The sequence below is a fragment of the Oryctolagus cuniculus genome, chromosome 20 (assembly GCF_051225735.1).
Source record: "Oryctolagus cuniculus isolate XC-2025 breed Fujian yellow rabbit chromosome 20, ASM5122573v1, whole genome shotgun sequence".
In the NCBI taxonomy this organism is placed as follows: Eukaryota; Metazoa; Chordata; class Mammalia; order Lagomorpha; family Leporidae; genus Oryctolagus; species Oryctolagus cuniculus.
Window position 1 is genome coordinate 42,229,811 of NC_142886.1, and position 22,001 is coordinate 42,251,811.

Here is a 22,001-nt window from a genome sequence, read left to right on the forward strand (position 1 = left end):
CCTGAGTGCATTTTTATTGTGGAGACAAACCTAAAGTAAATAGGAACGAAACCTTTCTAAGACGCCTAGCGGTCAGTATTGCTGTGCGATATCTCAACATCTGTCCACTGCCAGTCAGATGAGCAAGAGCCAGGGTCTTCCCATTCCAGCTTCCATCTACGGCTGTAAAGACACACGCAGGTTTGTGGTTTTGGAACAATGAACTACACTGTAATTACAGCCATTCGAAACTATTTATATTTGCGTATGGAGAAAAACTGCACAAGGGGTGAGAGGTTGGAGCTTTTTAATTACAAGACTTGACAATAAGAACTCCCACAGGGAACTGGATAGCACGACCTGTCCAGGGTGCTCTGTTTCCTTCCGTGCTCAAGGTCATGGCCGTGGCACCTGTGCAGTCCCACACGCTGCCCCCCCCCCCATCGGAAGCACCCGGCTTCATTGTCACCATCTTGGGATTCTTGGTGGTTGTTCCCACGGGGGCCTCGCGCGGGGTCCCGCGTCTTCATTGTTCCCACGGGGGCCTCGCGCGGGGTCCCGCGTCCTCATTGTTCTCACGGGGGCCTCGTTTTGTCCTGGTCCTGCCCAGCAGAGAGAAAGCTGCTGTCACAGCTCTTGGAAGCATCACGGACCATTGCGGGTCTGCTTCATTCCCTCCTCCTACACTGCCCTGGGAGCCCCCGCGAACGTTACCGTGTGCGTGATTCGCAGGGGCATCTAGGTAAGAGGCAGGTTCTAGTCAGCAGCCGGAAGGGGGCAGGGCCCAAGGTGTCCATCCTAGCAAGCTCCGCCCCATCCTCTGCAAAAACAGAACAAGCCCCGAGCGGGGTTGCGGCGAAGACCCCATCTTAGCACAGGAGACCTGAATCCCTGTTGCCCGGCCTGGCGGCTACAATGTGGCCAACACCCAGGGGTGGCAGCTTTTGGGCAGGTGACGCGCGGTCAGACGCCGTGTGACGAGATGCACCAGTGCACTCGGAGGTCTCACGCTAGCTCTCTCGGCCTTCTCTCCAGAGGGCTCCTTCCCCCAGGGCTGGGGACCAGGGTCTGGGCTGCTTGAAGTCTGCGCACCAGGCTCGGGGGTGGAGCTGAGTCCGAGAGTCCATCCGGAACCACAGCCTGGGGCACCAAGAGGAAGGTCCCGCCCACCCACCTGCTTGCCCGCGTCTCAGTCTGGGGCTAGGGGAAGGCGTGGGGTGGAGGCTCTCAGACCGCCTTGTCTGGGATGTCTGCCTGGGCCGGAGATAAAGGATGTGGCGAACCAAGTGGGCGACAGCTCCAGCCACACTCCCAGAGCCCCTGGAAGACGCACTGTGCGTGGTGGACAGCGCAGCGTGCACACATGGAAGCCACTCCCCACAGCCAGGACCCCGAGGACCCCCGGTGGGGCTGCTGACCGGCAAGCGGGGGCTGTGCCATGAGCTTCTGGGCCAGGGGGCTGCATGTGGCAGAGGCTCGGGGGGCTACAGGACCAGCGAGGGTCACTGGACACTGAGCAGGTAGAGTGCGGCCGCAGGGCTGTGTCTTCTTGGGCATGGCAGCCTGTGTGGACGCCCAGAGCCCTTGCTCAGAGGGGTCCCATCCAGGCCTCCTGCTCTGCTGGGGTCGTCCTGAATTGGTAACACCTGCAGAGCGAGGGGGTGTGCACTTTCACTCTGCACCAGGTCCCCCAGATTGTCCAGCTGGCCCTGCTCTTGGCCCAAGTCACTGCGAGGGCCACAGCCTGCAGGGAAGCTTCTGGGGATGAGACCCTGGTGGGCAGGGAGGTCACTTCCTCTCCATCTCCGGTCCTCAGCACCACCCTGTGCACTAACCAACGGCAGCAGAATTGAACCCACACTCCCTAAGCACGGCAGCCGAGTGCTCAAGGGCCCAGAGAGCTGGACGTCTCTGCTCTTAGTAGCCTCAACAAAGGAAACAGTTGCTAACTTAACAAGGCACAGGTGGGCACTGGGTCGAGCAGTAAAGTCACCACTTGGGATGCCCACAACCCATATCGGAGAGCGGGATTCAAGTTGCAGCTCTACCCTCACCCAGCTTTCTGCCAGTCTCTCCCCGCGAGGCAGCAGGTCAGGCTCAAATACTTGGACCCTCCACCTGTTTGGGAAACCTGGATTGAGTTCCAGGCTCCTGGCCTTGGCCCAACCCAACTCTGGCTGTGGTAGGTATTGAGGAGTGCACCAGCAGATAGAACACACACACTCTCTCTCTCTGCCTTTCAAGTCATAAATACATTTTTTAAATTTAAAAATCAGTCCACGAAGGGAAACTAACATTTGTCACAAGGCCACCTTCCGTGCACCCTGCACGAGCAGCCGTAGGTGGTTAAAGCGCCACCTGTCTTCCAGGAGAGGAAACGTGGGCCCGAGGCTGAGACACTTGGGAGAAAGGTCACAGGGCCAACCAGGGCAGAGCCGAGACAGGAGCCCCGCCGTGAGTTTCCAAGGCAGCCACAGCTTCTGGCCCTCTCAGCAGCTCTTTAAGGAGGAGGGACTGCTGTGACCTGGGCTCCCAGGAGCTTCCGGCCCAGGGGCACGCCCACCACAGACTCCCACCTGCAGGGACCCAGGTCGGGGCTGGGGATGGGGCTGGGAGGACCCACGTGGCATCAGATTTCCCACAGATGAGCCATCCGGGTTTTCTCACTTGGAGGAACTGGGAACACTCAACTCAGTCTTGGGGGGAAGTAAACATCCCACCAAGGGAGAAGTGAGACAGAAAGAAATCACAGCCTCACCTCCCCAGAGCTAGGACAGAGCTGTGGTGCTCAGAACCCACACCAAGAAGTGAGACGCAGGCCGGCTCCTGGCAGAAGACCAGCGGGGGCCGGGCGTGAGGCGCAGTTCCCGCGCCTGCCCATGGGGGGCGCCGTGAGTTTCTTAGGCATCACTCAAGAAGTAGGGCCCTGCTTCCAGATCTTTCTTCACCATCTCCTCTCCCTAGGAGACCCTTCCCTTATTTCTCCCTGTTGAAATGCTACTGTATGGAAAACAACAAATACCGGTAGCTGGGGCAGGGGGCGACTTCACACCCCAGTCCTGCAGGGGGAGACAGGGGTGTTGGTCCAGGCCTGATGGGACCCTCTGTGGTGCCGGTGGCCCAGCTTCCTCCCCTGCCGTCTCTCTGCCTTCCTGGGAATATAGCTTCTGCCTCATAGTCCAAAAGGGCTGCCTAACTTCAGCTCGAATGCAGCCTCACAAGAACTCCTGAGCCAGAGCCAACCAGACAAGCTGCTCCCCATTCCTGACCTATAGAAACTGCAAGTGCTTGGGCCCCTGCACCTGCGTGGGAGACCCGGAAGAAGCTCCTGGCTTTGGACCAGCCCAGCTCCGGCCACTGTGGCCATTTGGGGCATGAACCAGTGGATGGAAGACTGTCTCTCCCTCTCTCTGTAACTCTGCCTCTCAAATAAAAATAAATGAATCTTAAAAAAATATTAACTGCAGATTAAATGAAACAACAGCAAAAACAAATAAAAAACAAAACAAATCTGCTTGTTGTGACTTAAAGCTACAAGATGAGAGAGTAACTTGTTACACACCAATGAATAATAACTGTGTGTACAGTATTTTCCCCAGGTATTCAGCTATCCGAAGCCCTCGACCTGGGCGTACCTGGATGAACTGGACGTGGTCAGCGTGAGTTCCCATGGAAGGGGGCTGAAGTCACGTCCGATGTGGCCTTACCCTTGGAGTCCTTCACCCAACCTTGGTGCACAGTGGGGCCGCTGTGCAGTGCACACAGTAGGAGCTCTGGTTCGAGAGCAAAGCCCCAGCCCCCTGGCAGAGGAGCTGTCCTGGAGGTGATGAGCCGCTGCCGCTCCCAACTGTGGCTGTGTTTCCCAGGGTCACTGTTCCAAAGTCTTTCCATTCCCTCACTCCCGGGGCAGCCTCGGAGGAGGATGGGAGAGCCCTCCTCAGCCAGCTGCCTCCCCGTTCCCCATGCCCGCTGAAGGGCTGAGGCCCTCAAGCCCCCCCACCCCCACCCCTGCACCCAGAGCATTCTCGTCCCACTCACCCCTGCTGCAGCCAGGGGACAGCTCGCTGGTGTCAGGAACTTCACAGACTGCAGCAATCAAGCACGCTTGGCCTCTCATTAAAAACTCATCTCCTGACAGTACACAGTCCAAGGGCGATCCTCAGAACCCGGAAACGGGCAGACTTCATCCGTGGTTACAGTCCCTGCTGTGGGGCACAGCAGAGCTTAGGAAGTGCCCACAGTCTGCAGGATGGGGGGGGGCGGGGCCGAGCGTGCGTTCCAGAGGAAGCTGCGTCCCTGATCGCAGGGAGCTTGCGCCCACACTAGGGCTCCCAGCAGCGCGAGAACCTCAGGGCGTCTGCATCCCTGCTCCCAGGGCGGGCTCACAGGGAGCAGGCAGGCTGCAGGCACAGCCCTGGGAGTCAGAGGAGCAGACGCAGCTGGGGTGTGGGCGGGAAGCGGGGAGCTCCCTGAGAGAGACCTTGGAAGCCCCGCTTTCTGCCCCAGTGGGCTCAAGATGCCTACGAGAAGCGCCCCAATAGCACAGCTCAGAGCTGCTTAAAAAACGTATGGGGTGTCTCCTCGGCCTCTCAGCACCCCTCTCTCCGAGACGCCCACTCCTCTCCGTCACAGAGGGACAATCAGCTCCCCCTCCCGCCCGGGAGCAGCAATCGGGTGAGGGAGGAGGGTCAGTCTCTCCACAGCTGCCATGGGACAGGCAGACTTGGGGGGCGTCAGGGGGGATGACAGAGCTTAGACCTCGGTCACACCCAGAACTGGCCCCCGGCGGGTAACAGGGCCCCCACCGTGCCTCGGCAACCGTCCAAAGGTCTAGAAGTTGGAAACTTTCCTGTTGAAAGCAGCCAGATTTTCAGCATTTCTTAGCAGTCGGGCCGGGTATGGCCAGGCCCCCACTGCCGCCGGCCGGCTGTCAGTGGGAGCAGAGAAGAGGCTCCCCCTTTAGCCTGACACTGGTGCCAAGGTCACCCCACAGCCTCGCAGCTGGAGCCAACACTTTCATTGCAGGCTGACCCCAAAGATACTGAGAGCCTGCAATAACAGCTCCTCCTCCTCTCCTTTCCCTCCTCCTCTCCTCTCCCTCCTCCTCTCCTCTCCCTCCTCCTCCTCTCCCTCCTCCTCTCCCTCCTCCTCTCCCTCCTCCTCTCCCTCCTCCCCCTCCTCCTTCTCCTCTCCTCCTCTCCCTTCTCCTCTCCCTCCTCCTCCTCTCCCTCCTCCTCCTCCTTCTTCTCCTCTCCCTCCTCCACCTTCTCCTCCTCTCCCTCCTCTCATCCTCCTCCTCTCATCCTCCTCTCCCTCCTCCTCCTCTCCCTCCTCTCATCCTCCTCCTCTCCCTCCTCCTCCTCTCCCTCCTCCTCCTCTCCCTCCTCTCATCCTCCTCCTCATCCTCCTCCTCCTCCTCTCCCTCCTCCTCTCCCTCCTCCTCCTCTCCCTCCTCTCCCTCCTCCTCCTCCTTCTTCTCCTCTCCCTCCTCTCCCTCCTCCTCCTCCTTCCCTCTCTCTCCCCCCTCTCTCCCTCTCTCTCTCTCTCTCCCTCTCTCTCTCCCCTTCTCTCTCCCCCTCTCTCTCCCTCTCCCTCTCTCTCTCTCCCTCTCTCTCTCTCTCCCCCTCTCAGATTTTTTTCCAAACTAACAGGGAATGAAACTGCAAGGGAGCTAATTTCTCCCTCTTTACTTTTGTAGAACAAAATATTCCAAACAGCAAGCATCTTGTTGCCTTTGACAATCACACTGGTCAGGAACTCAGCAGGGCTCATCCAGGGACTCCTGTGCCTGTCCCACGTGTCACTGACAGCTAACAGATGGGCTGGGATGCAGGGCCTGAGGTGCTGCACTCCCATGTCCAATGCTTTAAAGAATGTTAACGTATTTTATATTCACTTATTTGAAAGGCAGAGAAAGAGAGAGAGGGAGATTTCCCACTTGCTAGTTCCCTCCCCCAATGCTCACAGTGACCACGGCGGGGCTATGCTGAAACCAGGAGCCCAGAACTCCATCTGGGTCTCCCGCGTGCGTGGCAGGGACTCGGGAACTTGAGCCATCACCTGCTGCCAGCAGGAGGCTGGGTTGGAAGTGGAGTCAGGACCTGAATGCAGGCACTCCAGTGGGTGATGCAGGCATGGTAACCGCTGCACCAAGCATGGAGGTGGCTGATTTGCCCAAGTTTCATGGCCAGAGGCCTGGCAGGATGGGAGCCAGTTCATCTGACCCCCGGCTTTCCCTCCTGGCCCAGCCCTCCTTGTCCCCACACAGATCCCTGTGGACTGAACAATGGGCCCCAAACCCCCACATCCCCGGCTTCCTGCTGAGTTTAGCTGTTGGAAGTCCCATTGCATGAGAAGGCAGGGAGGCGGGGAGTCCCAGCGCCTCTGTCCCCCAGGGTCTCCACGGCTGCACCCCTGGCCTCAGACTTTGGGCTGAGGAAGGTGACAGAGCTGAAGGCTACGGCTCCCTCCCTGGGACATCCTCATCTTCACATCTGTTAAACCCTCCCCCAAGTTATCCCAATCGGAAGTGCCGCTGGTTTCCTGGGGGACCTGACTGATCCACTGAGGGCTCCAGTCCCAGGACAAATAGTAAGACACAGGACTGGTGCAGAGAGTTCGTGGAAGGGCAGGCTTTGGGCCAGCGGTCAAGATGTTGCTTGGGACCCTGGTGGCTTCCCACGCTGGAGGGCCTGGCTTTGAGTCCCGGCATCCTCCTGATTCCAGCTCCCTCAGACGTGCACCCTGGGAGGCCACAGGGGATGCCCTTCGTCCTTGGCTCCCTGTCTTGCCCATTGGACACACAGATTGAATTCCCCACTCCTGGCTTCAGCCTAGCCCAGCCCTGGCTGTTGCAACCATTTTGGGGGTGAGCCAGCAGATGGAAGACCTCTCTGTCTCCCTGCCTTTCAAATAAATAGACTGTAAAAACGTGCCCCCCAAATCTGCATCTCTTTTCATTGCGTTTTCTCTGAGCTCTCTGAAGTCCCTGGCTGTGGGCTGAGCGCCCTCTCTCCAGCAGAAGCTCAGAGCAGCACTGGGAGGCAGGTGCTGTCATTCTCCCATAGCAATGAGGAACCGGAGGCACACGCAGGCACAGAGCTCGCCCCAGGAGACACGGTCACTCCACGGCACCGCTGCATACCCAGGACACCACAGAGTAGGGGATTCCTGTTGTCAGAGCACGCTGCACCCTCGGAGGGCTAATCCAACTCAGGGCAGGGCTTCTGGGCGCTCTGCAGATTTTTCACTAAAAGTCCCCCAGAAACTCCAGCGAGGCCGAGCGTCAACCTCCCTAAAGGCGCCCTGCCCCTGGGCAGTCCCCAGCTTCCTGCTCAAGACCCTGTGCACTGGCTCTCACCTGTGCAGAAGCTGGAGGGGGCTGGGGCATGAGAGCCACCCCGAGGGCCCCAGAGATGCGAAGCAGCATCTCATATTTTGGGGTGATAACGTGAAGGGTTTACCCCTCCGCTCCTGTAGCTCTGCCACAACTGGACACCTCTGGACGCAGCAGGGGAATGGAGACACTGGCTGGAGCTGCCGTGTGGATGGCCTGGGTCTTCAGCGACAACCGGTAGAAGTGAGCTTCCGGCGACTTCGAGTTTTGAAGAAAGGGAAAGAAAAGAAGAGAGACTGATTAGCTGCTTTAACTGCGACGTCTAACGTTAAGCACGCAGGAATCCGGGCCTCAAAGGATGTCACTCGATCTTCACTCTCTTCTTAAGTAGAATTTGACCACATGGTGGCCCAGAATGGCTATCGCCCGCCCCCCAGGCTTAACTCTCCCAGCTTAACACCAGCTTGGGGCTGGGGAAAGACCACTGCCATTCCTTGGCTGTGCCAGAAAAAAGTCCCAGGGAAGGATCTCATTGGCCCAGCTTCGGTCATGTGCTCATCCATGAACCAATCACCAGGACCAGTAAATCCATAGATTTGATTGCCAGTTTAGAGTCATGTGCTCCCTCTACAATGGGAAGAGGGGTTATCATCACTGGAAACCAACAGATGAGTGTGGGGGAGGGGATGGGTGACTTCTTAGAGAAACAGTGCATACTGAAGGTGGGGAGGAAGGAGCCCTGAGACCTATGACCAGGAGGAGAGTTGGAGATAAGGACATGGGCATGGGCAGTGGGCTTGAGAGGAGGGCTGAGGGCCAGCCTGGCCTCTCGTCACACTGGGATACACCAGGGGCCACAGCCCTGCTCAGCTTTCTGGCCTCGTGCAAACCCCTCCCTCATCAGTGACTTCAACAAGGTCCCAAGGGGCCTCATCTAGCCTCCACCAGAGGGCTCTGGCTGCCTCGAGCAGGTGGGAGAACCCAGATTTGAGGGGCTAGTCTGAGCTTCCCTGTCACAGCCCAGGGAGCTGAAGGGAGCCCTTTTGGGGAGTGAAAGAATGGGGTTCCTCCCAGCCCAGGAGAGCCTAGAAGGCTCTGGAGGACAGTTCCAGGAGCAAGAGTCGGCTGGACCACTGCCCTGGAGCCCAGGGAGGCCTGGCAGAGGCCTGTGCAACCTCAGGTGCCGGTGGGCTTGTTTTCAGAGCAGAGGAACAGTAGTGGCCGCCTGGAGGGGGCGTCTTCTTGCCCACCTCGCTCGTACTCATCGCTTCCCCAGGTGAGCTAACTGAGGCTCGGGCAAGGGACCTCCCCAGGGCTACCGAGCCAGAAAGTCCCGGGGTTGCAGTTGAACCTGGGTCTCCCACACAGGGAGGACCCAGTTCAGCCTCTGAAAGGGAGGAGCATCGACGGGGCAGGGGCATGATGTGCTAAGGGCGCCTGAAGGAACGGGCACACGGGGTGGGGTGTGGGCTGGGGCAGGCTCCGTGGCCTCCGAAAGCCTGCACATGCCCCCCCCCAGCTTAAAAGCATCATGTTATTGGGGTCCAACTCCCATACCACACGAGTCACCACTTACAGAGTGTAACTCAAGGGTTTTTAGTGTGGCCACAAAGTTGTGCAACATCACCACGATCAATTCTACATCATTTTCAGCACCGCGAACAGAAACGCCGTAACCATCACCAGGCTTCCTCTTGGTCTCTCCTCGCCCCAGCCGCCGGCAGCCACCAGCCTGCCCTCTGCCTCTGTGAATTTGCCCGCCCTGGACATCTCACAGAAGTAGGACGTGGCCCTTGGCGACTGGCTTCTTTCACTTAGTGCATTTTTCTGAGGATCGGGTTGTAGCAAAAATCAGAACCGATCTCTTGGGTGGGCGTTGTGGCACCGAGGTTGAGCTGCCTCCTGGGGTGCCCACTTCCCCTGTGGGAGTGCCACTTTCTTTTGTTCTTTTTCTTTCTTTCTTTCTTTTTTTTTTTTTTTTTTTTTTTTTGGACAGACAGAGTGGATAGTGAGAGAGAGAGACAGAGAGAAAGGTCTTCCTTTACCGTTGATTCACCCTCCAATGGCTGCTGCGGCCGGCACATCACGCTGATCTGAAGCCAGGAGCCAGGTGCTTCTCCTGGTCTCCTATGCGGGTGCAGGGCTCAAGCACTTGGGCCATCCTCCACTGCACTCCCGGGCCACAGCAGAGAGCTGGCCTGGAAGAGGGGCAACCGGGACAGAATCTGGTGCCCCGACCGGGACTAGAACCCAGTGTGCCGGTGCCGCTAGGTGGAGGATTAGCCTAGTGAGCCGCGGCGCCGGCCAGGGAGTGCCATTTTCAATCCAGCTCCCTGCTAATGCCACTGCGAAGGCGGTGGATGATGACCCAAGGACTTGAGTCCTTGGGAGACCTGCATGGAGTTCCCGGCTCCTGGCTTCAGCCTGGGCCAGTCCCCAATATTGCAGGCATTTGGGGAGTGAACCAGTGGATGGAAGATCTCTGTTTCCATCAGTCTCTCCAAACCAATACATAAGTAAACAAAACTTTAAAAACACTTTGTTCCTTCTTGCGGCCTAGTAATATTAATATTGTTACTACATATTAACAGTAATAATAATACCGTGTGAGTCTGCTGCACGGTGTTCATCCACTCAAGTGACAGACTTCGAGCTGCTCCCACCTTAAGGCTGGGATGAACGTTCCTGTGCAAGGTTTTCGTTCCTTTCAGGATTTATTTTGGGAGTCAGCATTGTGGCACAGAGGTTAGTTAAGCCATGGCCTATGATGCCAGCATCCCATGTGGGTGCCAGTTCGAGTCCTGGCTCCTCCACTTCTGATCCAGCTCCCTGCTAATGGCCTGGGAAAGCAGTGGAGAATGGCCCAAGTGCTTGGGCCCCTGCCATCCACATGGGAGATTCAGATGGAGTTTCAGACTCCAAAGATTTATCTAAAAAGCAGAATGACCACAGTGTGTGTGTTGGGGGGGTGGGGGCTTCCATCCACTGGTCCACTCCCCAAATGGCTACAAAGGCCAGGATCCCATAACTCCATCTGGGTCTCCCACATGGTTGGCAGAGACCCAACTACTTGAGCCAGATTCCACTGCTTTCCCCGGTGCACCAGCAGGGAGCTGGACTGGAAGTAGGATGCCAGCATGACAGGCGGCTGCACCTGCCGCGCTGCACCCCTGGGCAGGCTTCACGGGGTCAGGTGTTTTCACCTAGGGGCGGGACTGCTGGGTCAGAGGCCGCCGCTCCGTTAAACCTTCCCAGGAAGTGCCGGTCGGCTCCCAATGGCTGCAGCACTGCGCAGCCCCACCAGGAGGCCGGGCTGTCACGGCCATCACTGCTCGCTGGGACCTGGAGTCCTATCTAGCTTCAGAAGGCAGATGGGCACACGTGCCAGGAGAGGGGGCAGAAAGTGTGAGTGTGTGGTGGGGTGGGGGGAACAACTAAAGAGCTTGGAGGTGCTGCCCGCTGAGCCCTGGGCTTCCATCCCCGCCAGCCTCAACTTGTTCAGGGGTCTCGGACAAGGCCCCTCCTCTCTCTCCCGGCAGTATCCTTATCTACGAAAGCCCAGCTGGCAACAGGAGAGGCATTGAGGGTTGTCAGTGGGAGAGGTGGAGCTTCTGGCATCCAAGGGTGCTGTTCCCCACTCAGTACCCAAGGCAGCCCCTGCTAACGAAGCCTTGTCTGGCCCCCAGCCTCCAGTGCCCAGGCTGAGACACGCATTAGACTGAGGCGAACTCTTGGGCTCAAGTCCTGCCCACGAGGCGACTCTGGGGACAGGGCAGGTGCAAGAGGCACTTGGAGAGCCAGGCACTACAGTGGAGGCCTCCGGGTCCCGCCTGGGCTGCCGGGCTGTTCCTCGAATCAGCAGGCTGGCTGTCTCCACCTGCAGCCCCCCACCCCCGCCCCACACAGATGAATTGGAGGCCAGCCTCGTGGGGTAGGGAGCTAGGCGTCCGTGGAGGCAGCCAAGGGGAGGCAGCCTGGCCCCCGGGCTGGGACGTGGAGGAGGCGCCCCGTTTGGATCTGAGGCTGCAGCGGCTTGGGGGTGGAGGCGAGGCCGGGACTCCCAGTCGGCGCGCTCCGCTCGCGGCCCCGCGCCCACCCCGAGACTTCTCCGCGAGTTTGCCCCAGCGGGCGGAGGCGGCACTCCGAGGTTGGGCGTCCGCACCGGGCGCGCCGGCTCCGGCACCGCCCGCCGCCTGGCCCGGCCCCGGGGGCGCGGCCGCTGGGGCTTCCGTGTGTCCCAGGGGGCTCGGGGCCGCGAGCCGCCGCCGAATGGCTCTTGACAAAAAAACCTTGACCACCAAGGCCAGCCTCTTCCTGAAAGCCCCGCTCGCGGCGATACAGGAAGTCGCCGGGAGCGAGCGCCCAGCGCGCGGCGGCGGCGGCGGCGGCTTCCCTACTCGGCGCGGGGCGGCGGCGGCGGCGGCGCCCGCTCGGGCCCTTCCCCGGGGCCATGCGAGCGCACGCGACCGCGCGCCGGAGCCCTTCGGAGCAGCGTCCCGCGGCCGCCGCCGACATGAGCCGACGTGCCGGGGCGTCCACGCGCCGGGACCCCGCGGGGTAAGTCGCGGCGCCCGCCCCCCCCCCCCCACCGCCCCAACCCGCGCTCGGCCCCAGCCGGGCCGCCCCGCTCCGCCTCCCCGCCCCCAGGAGCCCTCGCAGCTCCTCGGCCGAGGGACACCGGCGGTGGCGGGCGGAGACGAACCCACGGCCGCGGCCAAGGCCAGAGCCAGACCGGTCCTGCGCGGAGGAGGGCAGCCCCGCTGTGTGCGGGACGCGACGACCTGGCTACACTGGGAAGCGCAGACGGTGCTGTTAGGAAACCCGCGCGCGTTTGGGGCGGCCGGGTTGCCAGGGAGGGCGCCCCGACCTGTCAGAGCCGGCGCTGCCGGTGTAGACGCGGCCCCGCTCCGCCCGAACTTTGGATGCAAACACGCACAGTCGCGGCGACGCCAGCCTCTGGCACTCGCGGCTCTGCCCGAGCCCCTGCGCACCCCCTCGGGTTTTGGGGTCCGGCCGGCGCATTCCAGCGGCCCAGCAGGCGACCCTCACTGCCTAAACCGAGGGCCCTTTGGGGTCCCCTTGCCCGCCCCACTGGCCTGTCGGGGGACAGTGACCTTCGGATTGGCCTTGTCAAGCCGGTGCCTGGGTCGGGTCCAGGGCGCGGCGGCTGCGCATGGTTGGCGCCTGGGAAGCGGCTTCTGAGAGAGGGGACCCGGGGGTCTCCTTTCACGTCCCCCTGCCCGCTCCCCACGCCGCGCCGCCTCGTCGGGCATTGCTTAAGACTGCTCAGCGGAGAAGACCCCTGGCCCCGCAGAGCCCGGTGGGCGTCCCGGGAAGCTGCAGGTGTGGAGGAGGTGCCAGGCGGGCGGCGGTCCCCTGGGACAGCCTACGGGCGCCGAGGTCCCGGCGCGCGTCTCCGGGAGCCGGGCTCCGGCCTCCGCTGGTTCGGCGTGGAAGCCCTGGGGCTGCGGCTGTGGCCGGGTCCTTCGTCCTCCGCCTCAGTTCTGGAAAACCGGGTTCTGCGCCGCACAGGCCTGGGGGCCGCGGCGGGAGCCCGGCACAGGCTCTGGTGCGGGGGCGCTGGGGAAGCCGGGCGTGCGCTCGGGTGCGGGGCGCTGAGGGGGCTGGCCGGGCCTGCTGCCGAGGCTTCTGAACGCCTCCCCCACCCCCACCCCCACCCCCACCCCAGCGACCTCAGCCCGGAAACTGGACGCCTGTTGCTTTGCCTTGGAAGCGACCTCTACAAAAACACATGTTGTCCGGTGGAAGGAACAGGGAATTCCGCTGGGGCAGGGCCCCCTGGGCGAGTGCCCGCCACACCCCCGGAGCGGAAAGGAGGCGTCCCTGGGGGGGGGGGGGAGCCCGGTGAGAGCCGGGGCTCTGACCTCATCAACTTCCCGTTTTCCCTAGGTACGACCTGGCCTGGCCCACTTCCTCCTGCCTCTGTCCCTTCATTACTGGGCCGTCTTCTCCCCCGGGTGCCTCCCTGCACTTTAAGCACACAATGACAGTCCCCAGATAGCATCTCGTGTAAGTGCACCAGGTGCAGGAATCCCCTAGATAAGCTCCCTGGAATAGGCTTGCATACCCCTGGTGACGGAGAGCTCACTCCCACTGGTGGCAAGCAGGAAATGAAGACACGAGGCTGCCTCCTGCTAATTTGTCTTCTGAGAGTCTGTCCCCCCCACCCGGATCCCAGGCCGTGCGTCAAGTGCTAGTGGGCAGTGCGCAGATGGCCCCCCAGGACGCAAAGACTGGAGGAGAAAGAATGGGCAGCCTTTTCGCCCCAGCCCAGCCCCGGGCTCTGCTGACCACCCAGGACCCCCCACTCTACTGTCTCCCCACCCCCCGCCCCCAAAACCAAGACCCTGCGGATGTTTGCAAGCCAGCTCTGTCTGCTTCCTGTTGCAAAGAGAACATGCAGGCAGAGGAGGGCCGGCAGGCCAGGTCCAGGCGCTGTCTGTCCGCTGTTGGGCTCTGCATTTATGCATTCCAGGGCTGTTCATCAGAGAGCCTCTGGGCCGAGCAGGCTGGGGCCCCCACTGGCAGCTGACATCCCTGCGGGGAGGGGCAGAGCTGGGGCAGAGGGGCCTGGGGACTCAGAGGGCTGATCTGGGCCCAGGAGCCCAGCTGGAGGAGAGGACACTCCCAGAGGACTGAAGGGCGCTTCCCCGGTGTGCGGCCGACCGAGGCCTCGGACGGGCTGGAGGGCTGTGGCCAGGGAGGGTTCCTGCCCTTGGGCTGTGGGCAGACTGCAGGGGGAGGCGGAAGCGGAGGCCAGGAGTTGGGAGAAGGGGGCCCAGGGTTTGCTGATGGCCTGGAGGGGAGTGGGAGGCTGTGCTGAGTGAGGCTGCCGAGGGGCCACACCTCAGGGGACAGGTGCAGCCATGCCCAGGGAACACCCGGGGGTGGGGGTGGCTCCTCCCAGAGCCCCCTCTAGCCAGTACCTTTTGGGGTGGGGGACCCCTGGCAGGCACCCACGCTGCCCTGCTCCGGGAAGCCAAGCACTTGCATCTAAAAACATTTTCTTTAGTTAGTCTCATTTTTTGGTTTGAGATGCAGGGAGCTAGAGAGAGAGACTGAAAGAGATCTTGCATCCTCTCCACGGTGCCTACAATAGCCAGGGCTGGGCCGGCTGAAGCCAGGAGCCCACGACTCAGTCCAGGTCTCCCACGCGGGCGGGCGGCAGGGACCCAAGTCCTGGGGCCGTCACTGCGGCCTCCCGGAGTGCGCACGAGCAGGAAGCTGGGCACTTGGACCGGGCACTCCTGCAGGCCTCCCAGGCGGTGATGACCGCCGTCCCCCACGGCTGCCCTAGGTCTTGCGTCGTGAGAGGCAGGGATGCCTAAGATTCCATTTGGAAAGAGTCCGCTGTTGCAAACGTGCAGCCGTCCCTGGCCTGACCTGACCCAGCCTGATCTGATCCTGTTTCACAGTGAGGACACAGGCCCAGGAAGAGGAACTGCCTTCCTCAATGGCGCTGGAGCTGCAGGTGCAACCAGGGCCTAACAGGAAGAGGGGGCTCCCGGGAGCCCCTCAACTAACACAGGCACTGGGGGAGGGGGCTTCCCGGGCGGGGCTCGCCCGGAGCTAAGCTGGTGATGGGTTCAGGGTCCCACCTCACAGCCCCCACCCTCTGCCCCCGGCCCCGGGCCTCCCTGCTCTAGGGGCCAGCGCTCCAGTTCCTGCTGCCATTCCTCCCTGAGACCCAGAACCTTCTGGACCCACGTCCCCACTCCGGCACACGGGCTCCCTCCCGTGCCCGGGGCCGCACTCCTGTCCCCCACCCCCAGGCCCAGGCCCAGGTCATCTGACTCAGCTGGAGTGAGGGGCTGCTCTACGCATCTGCCCCCAGCCCCTGCTTCCCCCGCCCTGCCCTGGGCCTGCCCTGTGTAGTGATCGTCCCTAAAGCACCGCATGTTAAAGTCAGGAAGCCCCGGGAGGCACCTGCAGCCTAGCGGGAGATGGAGGAATCAGAGCTGACTGGGGGCTTCCTGCCCAGAGTGGGGGGGGGAGTGACAGGACCCCCACCCCGCCCTCTGACCCCTCCGAGTTCCCATTGGCACGGCAAGATTGAGTCCCCTAGGCAGTGACAGGTGAGGCGCAGCGAGAGAGAGGTGGGGGCGGAGGCCGCCGGCAGCGCCCAGCGCCCAGGGCCCGGTGACCGCCCCCCGTGGACAGTGAGTTGAGTGTGAGGGACTCCAAGACAGATGCTGCCCGGGATGGGCTGATGAAAAGTGGACCCCGACGTGGGAGAAGTGACTCAGAAAAGCCCCCTGACTTCCTGTTTGTCCCCCCCATTAAGCAGGGGTGGGGCATGAGTCACTCGCTCTTGGGAAGTCCATTGATGCCAGTTCTAGAACTTTCCATTCATGTAACTATTCCCCGGAGTCTGCCCTTATTCTGGGAACCAGGAAGTTGACCTGTCCCCCACCGCAGTTGTGTCTGAAACCCGCGCGTGTCCTCTAGGGTGGGAGCTGACAATGGACATGACAGCGGGGCCGTCGCCTGCTGACCGCTGCTCGGTCCCAAGGCCCGGAGGAGCCGTTCTGCTGCTGTGGCTTCCGCTGGCAAGGACCTTGGGCTGGGCAGGGAGAGCAGCAGGTCCCCCCGCGGCCTGCTCCGTGGCCCGGCCTAGTCACCTCCACAGCTCTGCCCTTCCCAGCCACAGCCTTGTGCCTTGCCCTGGGCAGCCCCTTCTGCCCTTTGTAAAAAGGTCTGCCTCCTCCAGGAAGCCTTCCACGCATGCCAGCTTGCAAGGACTCCTCGTTCACATGAACCACTTGTCCACTTGGCACGGGGCCGGGGAAGGGGCTCCCTGCCAGGCTGTGGCCTCTGAGATCAGCGTCCTGTCCCGGCGTAGGGGACAGCGGCGACACTCTGTGCCGCTCTCCTCCTGACACAGTGTTCCACGGCTCGTGTGGCCTTGAAGACCAGCCCGGGTGTCCACAGGGCACGGGCAGGGCCTTGTTGACCCCGCATCTGTGTGGCTGCGAGCCTCGGGCCTTTTGTAGAACAATCTGGAAGCCAGTGTTGCCATCACGGCCTCGCCTGTCGCCCCTGCACGGCCCCGTGCCTGTCCCCCCTCCTCAGAGGCGACCCCTTGGCCGGAAGTAGCGCTGCTGAGCGGGAGCGTGGGAAGTGGCCCAGAGCCCCCCACGCCCCATCCTGCCAGTCATCTGGGTGCCTCGCCCCAGCCAGCTGCTGGGGAACCGGCGGCCTGGGGCCGCTGTGGTCGGGCCGGGGCTGTCTGTGAAGCGGCGGCCGCGCCTGCTCAGGCCACATCCTCTGGGCCACGGCGCCCCTCACCCTGCATCCGTTCCGCGTGTGAGGGCCCCGGGGGACAGGCAGACTGGGAGGAGAGACCCCCAGCTGTGGGGGGGAGCGCCTCAGCGCCCCTGAAGCCGCCGCCCCCGCCTCGCCCTGGGCTCCGGCTTCTCTAGCAAAGCTAAGAGCCTCGTCCACTCTGATTAACCAGGGGACTGAGACGCCAGCCCCTCCGACTCCTGGGTGGCGCCTCCCGCCCCATGGGGTATCAGGAGAGGGCCGGAGGAAGGAGGGGCCCACGGCGGGGCGGGGCACGCAGGACCCCCGGGCCTCACCGGTGTCGTGGTCCCCGCGTCTGTACCTTCCACCACCTCCGGGAGGGCTTCCCAACCTTGCCAGTCCTCATCCAGCCTCACCCGACCTCTGCACCCCCCATGCTTCCGCCCAGCCAGCCGCCTACCCGCCAGCCCACCCACACCCCCACATCCAGCCAGCTACTGAGCACTTGAGCACCCAGCAGTCCGCAGTTTGTCCTCTAGGGAAAGTAAGAGACGTGCACATGATTGAAGTATAGGGCATCGTATAGAAAGGCACCAGGGCTCTCGTACCCGGCCAGGCAGGGAGGACTCCCTGGAAGAGGTGGCATTTGCGTCTGGTCTCGAAGAATGAGTGAGGTTTTAACTGCTGATGACATCGGGCCTCGGCAGGGAAAGCCTTCCAGGTGGCCAGGAGGCATCGGATGGGGGAGGGGGAAAGGCCGAGGGGAGCGGTGTGCAGCTGGGGGCTGCCGCCCCGCACGCGGGTGGGGTGTGTGTGTGCGCGCGTGCTCAGATAAAGGTCCCTCCAGCACACGGAGCCGTGTGCGGCCGGCCAGCGTCCTGGCGCCTGTGGGCCTGGCCCCGCCGTGCGAGCCTGCGCCCTGGCCGGCCGTGTGTGCGCACGCGCGGCTTCGCTGCTCTGTGCACCGTTTTCCTGAGCACGCATCTCGCGTTGAGCTGGTCCCCTGCCCGCTCTGCCGGCTTCCTCCTGGCGGGGTCGTCATACCGGTTGGAGCCGGCTGAGTCGGGTCTGGGTTGACTTCCTGGCTTCTTTCTGGGTCCCCCGTGTTTTCACCGAAGCTCCTGAAAACCCATGTGGCTCTGTCACCATCCCGGAGCCTTGAGTTCAAGGGCAAGGCAGAGCCTGCTGATTGGCCCCGAATTTCAGCTGGCTGTCTTGTGCAGCTATGTCCCCGTCTCCTTATAGCTGGGTGTGGCCACGTGTAAGTTCAGGACCGAGAGATGTAAGGCATCTGAAGACGCCCTGAAAGGGAAGGGATACGTCTGTGTCACCTTTCCTGTTTCTTGTTGGCTGAAATGCAGAGATGATGGCAGGAGCTGAAGCAGCCATCTTGGACTCTGAGGTGAACTTGAGAGTGGAAACTGTGTAGCAGGGTGGAACAACAAAATAGTAAGGGTCCTAGCCATGTTGGAGCAGCGCCCTCCCCGGACCGCCCACCCAGACTTGCTGCTGCTCTAGACTTTCTGTCACTGGTGGACACAGCCAGTCTTCCCTGACCCAGAATGCTGTTCTCTCATGACACGGCACCAAGTCACGTGCCAGAAGCACTGAGCTGCCCTGCCGGGCTGCCTGCAGGTCCTTGGCCCCGGCATCAGCAGGCAGGAGGAGGCAGAGGAGAGAGCCGGGATTGCAAACATTGTTTCCCACGTCGAGGGTTCGTGAGCCTCAGGTCAGCGGCTTTGGCTTGTGTCTGTGCCGCCAGCGCCTTGCGTCCTGACCAAGGTCTCCGTGGCTCCGTCCCCATCCGCACCTGAGATCCAGGTCTCTCCGGGTCACACCTCCCGTGCACCCGCGTCCCGACCTCCTGGGCGGTTCCATGTCCTCCCTGGCTGCCGTCAGGCTCACGTCCATTGCCTGTCGCTGGGCCCTCGCTGGCTGCCTGCTGTCCACCAGAGGCCTCGGTGTCCACCGGCTCAGCTGTGGCCAGGACCCGACTTCCCCTTCCCACGGCCGCAACGGCTCCTGCTCGGAGCCGCCCTCCCACAGCCCCGCATCAGCCCCTGGACGTGGCCAGACCCTAGGGGCTGCACCTGGAGGCCCCAGGGACAGCCTGGAGTTGAGCAGGGTGGGCTGTCTGGAGAGTGGTCTCTCTCCCTGGCCAGAGCAGCCCACCCCGGCCCCCAGCCCTGCGGGCCTTGGAGCTCAGGGCTGCTCCGGGGATCCCCCAGCCAGGCCCTGCCCGGGCGCTCTGTGCTCACACAGGGGCCCTGGTTTCCCCGAGGCTCTATCCTGGGCTCAGTGCAGGCACGGGGCGCTCCCGCGTGGCAGGCCCCAGAGGTGGGGGCACGGGGCTGCCTCTCCCTCCAGCCCTGCGGAAGGTTCTGAGGGCTTTCCTGCCTCAAGGCCCGAGCGCACCTGCCCTACCTCCACCTCCAGCAAGGCGCCTCCCAGGACTGTTGCGCGGGTTGTTCACTGCTCAAGGGCACCTGGCAGAGAGAAAGGCAGGTGGGGGCGCCGCACCTTCGGTCTCTGGGCAGACCGCATGTTACGGCAGGTGTGTCACCCAGAGGTGGGGGTCATCCCGAAGCCCGGCGAGCAAGGGAGGAGCACCTGGCTCTCGCTTACGCAGGGGCCCTGGCCAGCCACACGCCCAGGGCCTCCCCCTCCCGCCTGCGGCAGCTTCCTCTCTGCCGAGGGCCCACTGGTTTGTAAGCATCCGTGGGTGGGGAGGGGGGAGGGTCTGGCACAGCCTTTGAGGAATGTTTGTTGAATGAATATAGGACAGGTTGATGCCAAAGGGCAGGGCGAGGAGGAACTGACAGAGAGGCCCTGGGGGAGGGGAGGGGCCCACTGCGAGGTCTGCCGTGTGTTGGGGGCGGCCGTCGAAGCTGGGCGCAGGCAGCAGAGTGAGGGCCGATGACTCTAAGTGGCTGGAGAAACAGAGACTCCACCTGCTCGGCCCGCGCCCCACCCTCGCAGGGCCGAGCTGCCGAAGCCCCACACTCCTCCCGCCCTTAGCCTGCACCCCGCCCTGGCCTGCACAGCGCTGGTCCAGAGGTGACCTGGAACCTTGTCCTTGCCCCGTCTCGGGGGACACAGGACCGTCGCCTGGTGCCGCAGGCTGCAGGCTGCCCGGGCTGCTCCAGGGCGGTGTCTGGGAGGTGCCAGCCGAGCTGAGGTGGGGTGGGGTCTCAGGGAAGCAACCCCCGCTCTGCCTCTCCCTGGCTCCAGTGGCCCTGGGCATCCTTGGCTCCTTGGCTGTCGCATGCCTGCTGCCTGTGTGTGTCTCTCTCCTCGTCTGGGGACACTCGACACTCTGGATTGGGGGCCCACCCTGCTCCACTAGGCCCTCATCCTACCTGGCCTGGGCAGCAGCCCCCACTCCTGCAAGTGAGACACAAGGAGGCTCCATCACCCGCCCGGGCCGGAGCCCTCTGTGGCCGGCCCCTCCCTGCCCGGCAGTCGCTGTGGCCAACTTCCCCGCGTCCTGGGATGGGGTGGGGGTGCGGGTCCTGCCCTGTGGCGCCCCCTGGCGGCGCGCTGCGGGTGAGCAGTCAGCCCTGTTGCTTCGCTGAGTTTTTGTGACCTGGCTGTGCCAGTATCCCTGGGGCGCCTCTGGCTCAACTCCAGGCTTTGGTGATTGCAAATGCAGACGTGTGGGTGTGGTTTTTTTCCTAGCCGAAGCGCGTGGGCAGCTAGCACTAGGGCTGCGGTATGCAGGGAGCAGGAAGCGAGGCCAGAAAGGCCGCTGGGCTGGGGTCCGGGCAGTGGGCGTAGGATGTTCTAAGAACCTGGCGGTGGATCAGGTGTGTGCTGTGGGGGCGGGGAGATGGTGGCAGTCACGACTCGGCCTGCCTGGCTGGGCAGGGGGAGCTGGGACAGGCCGGTGCTTGGGCTGAGGCTGGGCAGTCCGTCCGGTGGCCTGGGTTTGCTGGTGGGCAGAGGAAGGCGACGGCCGTGGACCACAAGTCAGTGTGTGGGAAGGAGAGGCACCTACAAGGAGTTAATAAACGTGGCTGGTTCTTCGTGGTTCCCCGCAGGGCCCCGAGGCCACACCCTCCTGTCCACTCTACTCCCATGGGGCAACGGGGCGCCAGCTCCGTGAGTGGCTGTGGAGCCGTGGGGAGCCTCGTTGCGGCTCTAATCATTGCGGATCCCGGGTGTGCAGGCACTGCCTGGCCAGCGTGGGGCGCTGCAGCTCACGCACACTGGGGGCTTCACAGAGACTCCCGGCTGGGACACCCCCATGTTGGGGTAGGCGGAGGCTCTGCCAACAGTCGCCACCAACATCGTGGTCAGCGGGGAGGAGGTGGCGCCCGACCTAGGATGCGAGGGGACAGGTGTGGTTGACAAAGCGACGCTTAGCTTCAATTCTCAATGCTTATCAATTCTGTATTTGCAGTCCTGCTGCTTGCTTACGTTCACGTGTGACCCCCAGGTGGGTGGGTCCTGGTGTCCCTTTCCAGGCCACCCAAGAATGTGCCCGGGGAGGGGGGTGCGCTATTTGAGTCGACCGACAGGTGCACACCGCCCCAGCGAGGTTGAACAAGGGGACGCGCGGCCTGCTTGCTTCAGCTCTCAGCTGCGAGGCAGCATCCTGGTGGAGGTCTCTGTTTAAGACAGCCCGCAGGCTTGGCGCGCAGGCGCTGGGGGGCCGGGGAGGGGGGGAGCTGCAGGCCTGAGCCCTAGCGTCGCGGCTGGGAGCCTGGGATGCAAACCCCGAGAGGTGTCCCTGAGCAGAGGCGATCACCATGGAACACCGCCGGCAGTGCTGTGAGCGAAGGCTGGCAGGAGCCGGCCCCAGGATATCCCCGAGAGCGGGGGTTCAGGATCTGCTGACTCCAAGTCCCCCGCCACTTTCTACAGCGTGATTGTCCCAGGCCTGTCCCCTGCACGGTCGGGCCTCTGCTGCCGGCCCCGGGGGTTGGCGGGATCCCTCCAGTCTGGCGGCTGTGGCCTTCTCTGGCCTCCAGTGGAGTTCAAGAGCTGGACAGGAGAGATTCCAAGAAGGGGAGCGGCCAGGCCTGCACTTCACACCCTGCGATTCTAGTGGAAGAATTCTTCCCCTGGGCGGAGGCAGCCCGCAGCAGGAATTCTGACGCCCGGCCAGCAGGGGTGTCTTGCCGCCTGCAAGGGCCCCTTGGCTAAGAGCTTTTTCTCAGTCGTTGTCTCCGTGCCCAGGAGGAAGCAGAGCACAGCGGGTGACAGGGTCAGGACCTGAGTCCAAGTTCGTTGAGGCCAGAGCTGGCCCCGTGAGGTGGAGATGTGGTGGAGAACCTGGGAGGAGGAGGCGTGCCGGGCGCACCTGCCCACCGCCCTCGTCGTCCCCGGCGGAGGCCCTGGCCTGGGAGTCTTTGGGCCCTGGGGTGCGGTGTGCCTGTGCTGCCGCAGCGCTGCCCCGCGTGGGCCCCTTACCCTG

At 62.7% G+C, this 22,001-nt stretch overlaps 1 protein-coding gene and 1 long non-coding RNA gene across 3 annotated transcripts in view; one reads left to right on the forward strand and one right to left on the reverse strand.

Annotated features, from left to right (window-relative positions):
* Positions 1 to 269: 269 nt before the first annotated feature.
* On the reverse strand, positions 270 to 4,560 carry LOC103351663 (uncharacterized). 2 transcript variants are annotated; one of them, XR_011385022.2, is made up of 3 exons: positions 4,018 to 4,334; positions 694 to 799; positions 270 to 581 (listed from the first exon to the last, which is right to left on the reverse strand). It is a non-coding gene; the product is annotated as an uncharacterized LOC103351663 (long non-coding RNA). The 2 variants fall into 2 exon arrangements; XR_016226874.1 differs by lacking the exon at positions 694 to 799 and having other exon boundaries at positions 4,018 to 4,560.
* Positions 4,561 to 11,545: 6,985 nt separating this feature from the next.
* RIN3 (Ras and Rab interactor 3) overlaps positions 11,546 to 22,001 on the forward strand; it is a 117,096-nt gene continuing 106,640 nt past the window's right edge. The window contains exon 1 of the mRNA XM_051826438.3: positions 11,546 to 11,872. Coding sequence (XP_051682398.3) covers positions 11,766 to 11,872 — 107 coding nt within the window. The 5' untranslated portion in view covers positions 11,546 to 11,765. The remainder of the gene's footprint in view (positions 11,873 to 22,001) is intronic.